Below are 13,245 nucleotides of genomic sequence, written 5' to 3' on the forward strand. Positions count from 1 at the left end.
GGTTGAAATGACTCTAAATCATCCCTTTAAATGTGGTATAAAAATAAAAATAACTTGACTTAGAGTTTAATTTTGAGAAAAATCTTAGAAAAAAGAAAAGTCTTAGAAATAAGGGAACATAAGACTGAAGGAACATCAGGCTGACCCCTTTGTGATGAGGAAACAACATTATAACATAGATCTGAAAATGGTGTAATCTGAGACTTTTAAGTACAATATTTTGATGGGTATGATTTTAGAATAAAAATAATAAAAATGGGCACACAAGCACTAGAGGAAAAATAATCCACTTGTCTTGACTTTTCAGTTTCTTACCAGGAGACACTCAGCCATTAGAACTGGGGTGTCCAAACTTTTTTCATCGAGGTTCATATTTTCATATTTTTGGGGAGAATCACTGAAAAAAAAAGTTTTTATGCCAACTTGGAAGCTTTATTTCAGGCTTGATTCACACCAGAATGTTTTTGATTGGGGTAAAAATAGTAGAAAATTTTAACCTTGCAGTAAAAAGTACTTAGATGACTTCAGTAAAATTACTAGTATTAAAAATAATATATGTTAAATATGAAGAACCTGTTTTTGATTTGACCAATTATTATTAAAAAACAAACAAACAAACAACAACTATACTATAAGATGTTTAGTCTGGATTCTGGTTGTATTTTCCTGAGTTCAGATGGGCATTATTGACTTGATTGAATCAGGGACATGAGTAATTTAGCAAATGACTTGGTGCAGTGCTCATGTGCAAATTCCACTTGAAAAGTCATACCTATGATTTATCTGACACCACATGACAGTGGCATAAGACACTGAGTGATGACATCTTCTGTATAAACATACTGAAAGAACCATTCTGAATCAAAGGCAACCAAAACTGGTATAGTGTGCACTCATTGGAATAGCTTTAAAGAAGAGAAATTGTGCTTGTCTGCTGTCCAGTTATTATCTACAACGCCCGTGGAAATGCAAATTATGACATTATTTGCACATTTTAAATAGCAATATTCAAATTAATAAAAGAAGCAAGTCCTTTTCTTCTGACTTCTGTGTTAGAAAACTGGTGACCAGTACCAGCTGATGTCACCTTAAACATCATCACAACAAAGAGCCATGTAGCCGTCAACCCTTTTAATGGACAGTAATGGCGTAATAGATTTTTAATTTTTTTTTCATTTGTACCAAAATCACTATGGGACGCTGCCAAATCCTACATATATCATTAATTAAGAAAATAAAATTGAACAACAATGTAAGAACAGAGAAATGGGTGTGTACCAGAGGTGGAGAAAGTGGGATCGGCAATATGGCAGTGGTGACCAGATTTTTTACGGCAAAAACTGGGACACTCCTGGTTTGGGGTGGTTGTTAATAATAAAATTGTGAAAGGAGTGAATAATTAAACAAAATAGTTCTGTGTTTGGCCCATTCGTGACTAACATGTGAGTCAGTAATCACATTTTCTTTTTGTTTTGGTAATTTTTAAGCACTTTTTCTGTTTTTTGGGCTAAACAAAAGACAACTGATGACTCTTTTCACTGTTGGCAGGGATCAAATTGGTCAAAAATAAGGACACAAATAAGGGAAATTTCTTGTACAAAACTGGGACAAATATGCCTGAACAGGGGACACAGGGCTCAAAACTGGGACTGTCCCGGGTAGACTCAAAATCTATACTTACATTACACTATAGTTTAATTTATCCCTATCTGTCATATTGTAATATAGTCTGGGTAAGCACTTTCTCAACAAAATATAATTGGTGCAAAAACGTTTTGTTCGAATTGCAACTCATTCCATGCCACTAACATCACCTGCGAATTTATTAATCAAACATAACATTCTTAATATTTATGAGATGAATATTTATCTAATTGTATTTTTATGTATGACATTATTTACAATACAACTACATCACCAAACATTTCACATTTACTTTAAAACCAATGCAGAGATTCATGGATACAATACTCGTCAAAATCGTAATTTTCACGTTCCAAAATGTGTCACATGTAGAGCTCAGTTTTGCTACGATGCAGAGGCTGTAAATTGTGGAGCCACTTTTCACATCTGATTAGTGGTAGCATATCAGAGGTGTTGTTTAAGAAGAGTTTGAGGAAATATTTCATGATAATTGTGGAAGTTTCATTGTATTTTAGTCCATGTTTGAATCAAATTAATTTAATCCAAGGTGAGTTAATGTATTTTTTTTAATTAATGCACAGCTGTAATGTTCCATTTTTAATGTATTCATAAGGTGGAGGTTTTAACATAAGCCCTTTTGGGGTTTTTGCTTCTTCTTCCAACACCTTCTTTTTTTTTTTTATCTAGTGTGTATTCTTTTTATTATTGTTATATTATATATGTGAAAAAAAAAAAAAAAAAAGATCTGGTCACCCTAAATATAGCATTTTTAATACAACTTTAATACAACCAAATACAACTTTGAGAGGGTAAATAAGAAGAGGAAACAACTTCAGCACGGTTAAAAGCTTTGAAAAGTCGATTTAATCTTACCGTTAACTTGCAGAGTGTGGATCTGGTAGAGCCGGTCAAACCCATCCGCATGACACGTGTAGTTCCCCATGTGGCTGGTGGTCACCTTGGTTATGTACAGCGAGCCGTCATCTCCGAAATCCTACGAACAGAACACACAGTACACTTCAGTAACATAACGGCAAAGTCAGTTTCATAAAACCGAAAAATCATGATTGACATTGCCTCAACATGCACATAAACTGAAACGCAATACATTCCAAATCATAACAAAACTGTGCACACATTTCTATTACAAAATCACATATGGCCAAAACAATAAATAAAAGTGGTTTTGCTGTAAATGCTGTAAACTGACACATTACAATGCGCAAGACACATACCCAAACAGAAACAGCATGTGTGCGATTCTTATGCCAAATGTGACAATAATTCTTCACGGCGTGCTTCACTGCCGCGCCATACAATCCCAATAACCATCCAGCATTCCAACGTCACGGCAACGGACGTCAACAAAAGCGTCAATTAGAAAGCAGCCCTCGCCGAGCCAAGAAAAATATCATTAATTCCTGGCGTGCTGTGATTATTAGTCGGGTAAACACACAATAATAAACGGCGGCGGAGGGATGAGGCGCCAGACCCAAAGAAAATAAATAATTCAGTTGCGTCAGACAAGCTAAGGCTAACAATTGTGTAGTGTAAGGAATCCATGTGGAAAAGTACGGCTATAGATTAGATAGATTTTTTAAGGACTGAGCAGTTTAGGTGACGAGGAAGTAGGGCTGTCAAATGTATTGAAAGTACTTAAAGGTACTGAAATTAGATCTACTTCTAGCAAGTATTGATACTGAAATAAATGAAAACGGGAAAGAATTTGACCTTTCGTGAACAGTTTTGGTCTTGAGTTTTAACTGACCTAGTACATTTGTGTTAAAAATTACAAAATTGACTAAAAAAGCTTTAAAATTTGCAAAATCGAGTCTTTCTTCTTTAGTATTAAAATCTTAGTCATTTAGAAAGGTGGTAGGTTGAGGTGGGTTGTACTCTGTTACATTTACTTGAGTAACTTTTTAAAGAAATTGTACTTTTCAGAGTACTTTTCTTACAGCATACTTTTATACCTACTTGAGTGATATTTTTATTGAAGTAACAGTACTCTTGAGTAGGGATGGGCATTCGATTAAATGTCTTAATTGATCGTTGAGAGGATTAACGATACATTTTCGATTAATCATTAACATTTTTATATTCAAATTATAATCATTTTATTATTAATACTAATCTGCATAAATAAACTCAACTTTACAACATATAAACCATAACAACTATAGAGTCACATCAGCCCATTTGAGATTATAATGTGTTTAATGCAGCTTTGTCACATTTGTTTATGTTTTACAGAAAAGAAACTTAAAACCACATGGCTCATTTGTGTAAACTATAAGCGCTGAAAAAAAAAAAACAGCTCTTTGCTTGTGCGCTGATGTGGACTAAAGGACACGACTCAGAGGAATATGAGTGTTCTTTCTGGGACAGAGGGATGTTAATGATGATGATAATGAGTCGGTGCTGTGTGTGTGTGTCGTAGATGGTTCATACGTGTGCAGGTTTAGCTCAGCTCTTTATTTAACAGTCATTTCACTCACTTTATTTATGTTAGTCACTTTATTTTGACTACTGTTGTGATGAAAAGACTGAAAAGTGTTTGTCTTTTGGACGCATACAACTCAACTTTATGTTGGGATACTGCATATACTGCGCACCGTGATGAAACTGGGATACTCAAAAAACCCAATCATACCTGGAACAGTGATGTGCATGTAAACACACTCACTGACTGGTGCAGTGTCTCCAAGGAGGTGCCAGAGCCAAAACGTGGGACTGTGAGGCCAAGACTCCAGTGTTTGCTCTGTCAGACGCAGCCTCATCTCCTTATGCTACGCACAGCTACCTACATTCAGTCTGAAATTCTTAATGATCAATTATCGATTACTCAACTAATCATGCCCATCTCTACTCCTGAGTAAAAGTTTTAGTTCCTCTTCCCACTGTGATTAAGTCTACAAGTGATACAAAATTTATGTTGACAATATGAAATGATTTAAAGTTTTGTCCTTCATCTTACAATGACTTCAAATTATAAAGGTTATCAGATGTTACACCCAGACAGTTATTCTTACTAGTAGTAGTTTTCTCAGATACTTTTTTACTTGAGTAATTTCATGGACCACTACTTTGTGTAATATTTGAGTAATATTGTTGTGAAGAAACGTCTTACTTGAGGGTCGTTTTGGCTAATTTAACCACCTCTGGCCTTTGTTAAGATTATGGTTGCTGTAGGAAACAGTTATATGCTTATAAACTTTACCGAAATGCTCAAATTAAGAAAAGCCTAGGTAAAATCTTTAGCAAGTTGTGTAGTCTGACCTGTCTTATACACTTTAATGCAAATGTTCTACTTTTATTAAATAAGTAAGTGACAAGGCAAAGGTGCAAAAGTCTAGCTAACTTGGATTATATAAGTTTTAAAGGTGCGATGTGTAGCCCCTTGGCGTTCGCTTGTCACAGAATGGCAGGTCGGATTGGATGTCTAAATGGTTCTGGTGCACACCTACGGAAGCCCTGCAGGGACAAGCTAATATCTAAGTGCAGTTTTGACAGGAATAGGTCAGAGTTTGGGTTTAGAATTGGAAATTACAGTATTAGAAGTTTTGAGCTTTTTGCAGGATCATTAAATTTCCATTTTGCTTTAATTAATCTACTGTGGGGCTCATAGCAAAAAAAAAAAAAAAAAAAAAGTTAAAGGTGCACTATGCAAATGTCAGCTTGTCTCCATGGAGATGTTATTATCTTCTCTGGAATGTTCAGCAGTATGGCATTAAACATATCTATCCTGCATTTATTCAGGTACATGTTGTTGTTTTTTTTGTGCTAAAACAAATACCTTGAAAAACTGATTGTGAGTGGGCTTGCATCGCCACAGATCTGACCTGTATCATGACCTGGTGGCATCACGTCTTGTCTCCATGGAGATAGGTTATGCCATACTGAACCCTCCAGGCAATCACATGTTCATGAAGACAAGCAGTTGGTGAAACCTTGACAAAGTTTGTAAAAGTGATGTTTTACCCAACAGACTCTACTAAGACATAATGCATTTTGACTATTTTAACCATTTTATGTTGTTGCTTTTGTGGTTGTGTGTTGTTCCTGTTGCGTGTTGTAGTTGTTGTGTGTTGTTGTTATTATGTGTGGGGTTGTATGTTGTAGTTGTTGTATGTTGTTGTTGTTGAGTGTTGTTATTACCTCCGCCAAGGAGGTTATGTTTTTGCCAGCGTTTGTTGTTTTTGTTTGTTTGTTTGTTTGTCTGTTAGCAACATAACTCAAAAAGTTATGGACCGATTTTGATGAAATTTTCAGGATTTGTTGGAAATGTGAAAAGGAAGAACTGATTTCATTTTGGGGGTGATCCGGAAGAAATCCTGGATCCTGGATCACTTTGAAATTTTAGTTAACATTGTGGTAAATGGGGCCAAAAATTTTGTTTCTCAATATCTCGGTTAATTATTGACCAAACCCCATGAAATTTGACTCAGGGATGGACAATGGGATCCTCTTTCATATTCCAAAGGCTGATCCGGATCTGATCCAGAAGACTGATTTTATTGCAATTTATATAAAAAATGGGGGTAGTCCTTGGCGGAGGTCTGCGCTCTCTGAGTGCTTTTCTAGTTGTTATGTGTTGTTGTTTGTTGTTGTTGTGTTTTGTGGTTGTTGTGTGTTATAGTTGTGGTTGTTCTTCTGTGTTGTGTTGTTGTTGTTGTTTGTTGTTGTGTGTTGTTGTTCTTGTTGTGTGTTGTGGTTATTGTGTGTTATGGTTTTTGTGTTGTTGTTGTTGTGTGTTGTTGTGTGTTGTAGTTGTTGTGTGTTTTAATATCATAATTTGCATTTTTATGTGTCTATTCGAATAAATTATTTTTAAAGGGCCTATATTACACTATCTCGCTATTATAATGTTTCCACATCACAAACATACGTGGAGTTTTTTTTTGTTTTTTTGTTTTTATCCACACATGTTTAACACACAAACTCTGCATATTTAGGCTGCGTTTCTCTCTCAAACTGAAAACACTCTGTTCCACCTTGTGATGTCATGTGATAACAAAACAAGTGCTTCACTAGAATAAGGTAGCGTTTAACTTTACTTACGCAGCACCATGGCCTTGGAAACATTTACAGAAAAGTCTTACATTGGAATCTATGGCATCACTTGCTAAGTTCAAGAAAATGTTAAATGTTAGTGACAAGACTGAAGTCATAGTGTTTGGTCCACAGAAACAAAGGGACAGTGTCAGCAGTCACCTCCAGTCTCTCTCTCTAAAACCTTCAAATCAGGCAAGAAATCTAGGGGTAATAATGGACTCAGACTTGAACTTTAACAGCCACATCAAATCAATAACATCTGCAGCCTTTTAACCATCTAAAAAACATAGCAAAAATCAAAGGTTTACTGTCTAAATCAGACTTGGAGAAACTTATCCATGCGTTTGTCTCCAGTAGGTTAGACTACTGTAATGGTCTGCTCACTGGTCTCTCCAAACGAGCTGTGAGACGCTGCAGAACATCCAGAACGCTGCAGCTCGGGTCCTTACTCGAACTAGGAAGTACGAGCACATAAGTCCTGTGCTCAGGTCTCTGCACTGGCTTCCTGTGCCTCAGAGAATAGACTTTAAAGCAGCTCTGCTTGTGTACAAGTCTCTCCATGGCCGAGCACCAAAGTACATCTGTGACATGTTAGTGTCATATGAACCATCTCGCACTCTGAGGACCTCAGGGACCGGCCTCCTGCTGGTGCCCAGAGTCACGACTAAACAAGGGGAGTCAGCGTTTCAGGTTCATGCAGCTAAAACCTGGAACAGTCTTCCTGAACATGTGAGACAGACTCTTCTGTGACGCTGTTTAAATCCAGGCTCAAAACATTTCTGTTTAACTGTGCATATAACTGAAAGGTTTTCATTCCGCACTCTTCTCTCCAATTTATGTCTCTCTTTTTTAATTTTAATCTTCATGATTATTTATGTTTTGATTTGTTTTTATTATGATTTTAATGTATTTCTTATTCTGTAAAGCACTTTGAATTACTTTGTGTACGAATTGTGCTATACAAATAAACTTGCCTTGCCTTAGTGCAGTGACCAAGACATGTGTATGTTTTTCTTGAGATGACAATAGTTTTATAATGCGATACTCTGTGATTTTACTGTTTTGTATTGATCGTGTCAGCTGCTTCCTTTCGCCAGATCTCTCTTGAAAATTATTCTGAATCTCAATAGGACCTCCTGGTTAAATAAAGGACACATATATAACTTAGAAACTACCACTTCATGACATCACAACGTGGAACAGACCATTTTGAGCTTTGGAGATGTAGACAGACTAATAAACCAAGATTACTCAAACATGCGAATGAAACAAACCACAACTTCGGGTAGGTTTTTGATGAGGTACAAATTTTGGCACTATAAGATCTGTAAAACATACTAAATCTCACTTCATTTTCCTCCACCTGGCAGTGCATCTTTTGTCAAGTCATTCCTACTGCTCATTACATTTACAACCTGACTTAGCCAAGTCTAAAAGGCAGTGATCAGGGTGTTCTTTTGAAAACAATAGCTGGGCCTTATGTCTTTATAATGGCTTTCACTGTGCTCTTTACAAATGAATAGGCCTGTCAGACACTGTACCTTCATTATTCAGGGCTCAAGCAAAAGCGAGCAACTAATATTAACTCCTACAGTACTTTTTTTTTAAATGTTCACCCCATGACTGTCTAGACTGCTTAAAAAGTGCTTCTGCATCTCCAAAGCTCCAAATGCTCTCTTCTACCTTTTGGTTTGGTAGAGATTGGTGATTTCATGGCTGAAATAATCCAAATGATTCTAGTGAAAATGTATGGATTATGAAAACACAGTAGAGCACTTCCTGTATTACCCCATGACATCACAAGGGGGCAGACAGTGTGTTCTGTTTGAGAGAACTCAGCCTAAATATGCAGGATTTGTGTGTTAAACATGTGTTAACGAAACAAAACACAACTCCAGGTATGTTTGTGTATACTGTTACAGGCCTTGGCCCTTTTGGTATTTGATAATCCGTACTCCCATTGCTTCTTTTGTTTTTGTGTGTGTGTGCAATTTGGTCTCGCGGGAGCTCAGACCACCTGGTGAAGGCTGGGCATCTGATCGCTCACTGGATTGGCCAGGCACCCTTCCGTCCCCACCAATCCACGGAGGCCAACTGTGGGGACACGGACTACAAAAGGGACCCTCTTCCGTCTGTTACAGCTCGCCATTTCTATTTGATTGTTTCATTCTGTTGTGTTTCATTTTTCGTTGATTATGTCGGCTGGTGCCTTTTGTTATTTGATGTTCGATTTAGACACTTTGGTTTTTTGTTGTTGTTGTACTTACCCTGTGTTCACTTATCTTCCGACTCCCACTTGGACCTCGGATTTGGTATCACGTCTGAGCTTGAAGCATAATATTATGTTTCACGTGTCGGACTTGGAGTAGCGTGTAGCCTCACCACATCACCTACTACCAAACCCACAGGCAGTGATACAAGTAACTGAAATTGTCATTTAAACCACCAAAATGTCTAAATACAATGGAAACAGTTCAGGTTTACACGTCACAGTGGGCGCAGCCATCTTGGCTTCTGACTCAAAATCCTTGCTCGGTCTACTTTTTCCGCCACAGAGATCCGAGTCACTCCGTCCAAGAAAAAGGGGTGTGTTATGCGTGGCACTAGGCAACTTCCTCGGAAAACCGTTTTGGAAGGATAATCAAAAGCAAGGTTAGTTAAAGGGTTTATAGTTTGGAAATTGCTTTTTGGTTAAATCCCTTTATTTCACCATTACATTTCTTTATTTATTTTTTCTTTCCTACACTGTAAAATAATAAACATCTTGGTTTTTATTGTGGCTTCCCTTCTCCCCTAGTAAAGAGAATGTAGCAATATATGCATTGTGTTATGTATGTATGTTGTGTTGTTTACATTATAACATAGATCAGAAAATAGTGTAATATGAGCACTTTAAAACCAGGGACAGGCACTTTAAAATAGCACTTTCTATACCAAAAAAAAATAAAAATCCTTGCTGTCCTTGTGAACCGATTCATCCATGTTGTTTACAAGTGTTGTTCTCAGCAGTGTGGCGGTGTGGTGATCTAGCCCTCTGCTCTGGTTCTCTTCTGGTCCAGTGTCTGTTGAGAGGAAATCGATGACTCTACCTGGCACCCACAGCTCACAGCAAGATGGCGTCACCTGCTTCTATGAAAAATTGATCGGAGGGGACACATCGAAGGGCTGTCCGAATCCCCTCTCAGAGCTTATATGGACCCCGACTTGGGACCGTTTTACCGGAAGGGCAAGGGCAAAGCTAAAGGAGGGTTTATACCAATGCAGGAGCTTTCAAAGGAACTATAATTAATAATGCTGTCAACAACGGTGACCTCTGCTGGACATTAAAGAGCGGTGATGAGGCAGTTTGACGTTTGTAATGTGGCTGCCCTATAGGAATGTAATGCTCTTTTATTTATTGTATTTATTCATGCATTTATTTAATATGGACATAGCAATAATATTGGATTAGGCCAATTTTAAGTGTTATTGCGCAAATGCTACTTTTTAACACCACTAGGATCATAGTCCAGGTTTAGTCCAGGTTTAGTCCGTGGCAGGTTAAAATTATACTGTGTAACTTTCGCCAGGGAAATAGAAATACATTTTATGCCAGTTTGTGGAATATTATAGCCAAACGAAACAACATTTTCATGGAAACAAGCACAAGGATGTGTTGGTTCAGGCCACATATGATTCAGGTTTGTGGAAAAATCGTGGACTGCATATATAAATGGACATAGCTGCTGTTCCATTTAGGAAGTGAGCATGGGCGCACTTCCGGCTCCATTAACTCCTGCTCCAATTCACTTTGTAACAATATCACCCCTCTCTGTAACTGCTGCTGTCAGGTTCCTTATTTTGGTCTTAAAATGTTTGTGTAACCCACCGTAAATGATCCTGGTGTTTCTATTTCACTATTTTGGCTGTAAATCAATTCATCCATCCATTTTATTCCACTTTATCTGGGGCCGGGTCACTGGGGCAGCAGTCTGAGTAAGGACGTCCAGATTTCCCTCTCCACACACACTTCCTCTATAGCTCTTCCGGGGGGATCCCAAGGCATTCCCAGGTCAGCCAAGAGACATCCCTCCAGTGTGTCCTGGGTCTTCCCCGGGGCCTCCTTCCAGTGGGACATGCCCGGAACACTTCTCCAGGGAGGCATCCAGAAGGAGCAGCAGCTCTACTCCAAGCTCCTTCCGTGTGACTGAGCTGCTCACCTGATCTCTAAGGGAGCACCCAGCCACTCTGCAAAGGAAACTCATTTCGACTACTTTTCGACTACAGAGCTCATGACCATAGGTGAGGGTAGGAAAGTAGATTGACTGATAAATCAAGAGCTTTGTCTTTCGGCTCAATCAACTCCTATTCCTAATATGGAACTTGGCTCCAAATTTGCCCCATTACTTCCGCCCTCGGTGAGCTTCATTTAACTGCAGTCAAAAGCTAGGGGTGACGTCACACTCACTTACTCCACTTCTTTATACATTCTATCGTGGAAATGCAAGCCCACTCACAATGAATGAAAGTTTTTACATGTTTTTCAGAGCAATCATTTTCAAAGTGAAAAAAAGAAACAAACACAAAAACAACATACAACATACAACAAACTAAACAAAAAGTTATGTGGTGCTTTAAATATGGTACGGGCAAGAAAAGAAAACCAAGTCCTAACTGTAAATACACACATGCATGGCATAACTTTCAAAAATAAACTGTACATAATTTTGGTAACATGTAACTTATAATAACTACACCTACACCTTCATGCTTTATTGAAGCTAAGTAAACTGTAGTTATTATAAAGTGTTACCATAACAACAATAATTCATCAACATTATAAACGTTGAAGCAATTATATGGATGATGCATAACCATGAGAAGAATCATTCAGTGTAGAGAAAACCTACCTGTGACGGGATCTGTTTGGAGAGAGGAAAAAAAGTGACAGAATTCTTCATTATCGTCTAACAAAACACGTTTCACACATTGGAAATACTTGCACAAATGATCTCCACACTCTTCAGAGCTACAGAAGTTAAATAGGTCTGTGCTTACATTCAACACATGGAAAAATCTATGGAAAATGGAATAATGGGCTGTGGGATCTAACGTTTGGTTCATAACATTCATTCAAGTATCTGCTGTTTGCCTTTTTAAATCAATTCAACAAAGCCCACCAGTGAACTGAAAGGAAGCTTGCCGTTATTGTGTTTAGTATCATTTTAATTGCCTATCAGCATTACTTCCTCAATAGGCTCTATTCATGTTACGCAACAAACCAGGAAGATGTTTTGAAACATGCAGTAAAATCTTCTGGTGTAATTACTAGGGATGTAACAATAACCCACATATCGTGATATTGTATCGTCAAAGTTCTCACAATAATATCGTGGACCATCACAATATATCGAATTACAAGTCTCTTTGCTTAAATGAAGAGTTATAGTGCAGCAACAGCTAAAAAAAAAAGACAGAGGGAACTGCATAGACCATGATCCTTTGCTCAATTTCAGTGCAGACTACAAGAAGAAATAACAGTTCTAAGCACTTTTAAGTCTTAGTTCTTTGGATTAAATCTTGTCAAGGCATTTTAAGAGATGCATATTAACAGTTTTGTCAGCCTCTACAAAATATCTCAATAAATATCGTACTGTGAGATTTGGATATTTTTAAATCCCTAATCGTGAGCCTCCCCACCATATCGTGAGCTTTCCCACGACATTGCAATAAATATCGTACCGTGAGGTTCATGACGTGATGATATCGTATCGTGAGACTTGGATATCATTACACCACTAGTAAATACCAACACTGGGCTTGCCGACAGATTGTGATAAAACCCACTGAAGTAAATGTAAAATGAAGACTGCATACATTTGTGCTGTTTGGAATCATCTTGAATTTATCACCCTCGTTTCTTTGCGCTCTGAGCTGTGGGTCAGTGGGGAAATGATGAAAACTGAGGTACGATTGTAATTGTTGATTACCCGAACATAACAGAATGCTACAATGACATTTAGATGAAGAAAACTGGGATATTTTTCTCCTAGATTTGGTCAGACTTACTACCGACCTACAAACCGAGCATGTATGTTTGCAAACGTCTGCCTGGTTTGTGACATAAGCATGAATAATAATAGACCAATAGACCAACAAAGACCAACAAGAAAACAAGGACAGTTAATGAAAGGTTGTTTTTTTTTTGGTTTGTTTGTTTTTTTTAGAGATGGATTTTCAGGGCAAATAGATGTTGTGAAAATAGAGAAGAATCCCTGTCTGACCTTTTGGCAGATTCCCTGGCAGAGAAGTAAAAATACAATATGCTAATGCAACGTTCACAAGGACGAAATACCAAAAGCTACACATGTATTTATTTATTCTTTACTTTTTACTGATTTATATTTTATTTTATTTATTCACTCTAGAATCTAGCTTTAGGAAAAACTAGTTATCTTTGTCTACGTTCAGACTGCAGGGATTAATGCTCAATTCAAATTTTTTTGTGAAATCCGATTCTTTTTGTGAGGTCGTTCACATTTCCAATTAAATGTGACTGGTATGTGA

At 37.5% G+C, this 13,245-nt stretch overlaps 1 protein-coding gene across 1 annotated transcript in view; it reads right to left on the reverse strand.

Moving 5' to 3' along the window:
• The window catches only part of fstl5 (follistatin-like 5), a 531,686-nt gene that overhangs the window by 144,804 nt on the left and 373,637 nt on the right, over positions 1-13,245 (reverse strand). The window contains exons 8-9 of the mRNA XM_055159513.1: positions 11,589-11,600; positions 2,518-2,638 (exon numbers count right to left, since the gene is read on the reverse strand). Coding sequence (XP_055015488.1) covers positions 2,518-2,638; positions 11,589-11,600 — 133 coding nt within the window. The remainder of the gene's footprint in view (positions 1-2,517; positions 2,639-11,588; positions 11,601-13,245) is intronic.

The sequence above is a fragment of the Boleophthalmus pectinirostris genome, unplaced genomic scaffold, assembly GCF_026225935.1.
Source record: "Boleophthalmus pectinirostris isolate CB_2022bp ecotype Guang Dong unplaced genomic scaffold, ASM2622593v1 HiC_scaffold_23, whole genome shotgun sequence".
NCBI lineage: Eukaryota > Metazoa > Chordata > Actinopteri > Gobiiformes > Gobiidae > Boleophthalmus > Boleophthalmus pectinirostris.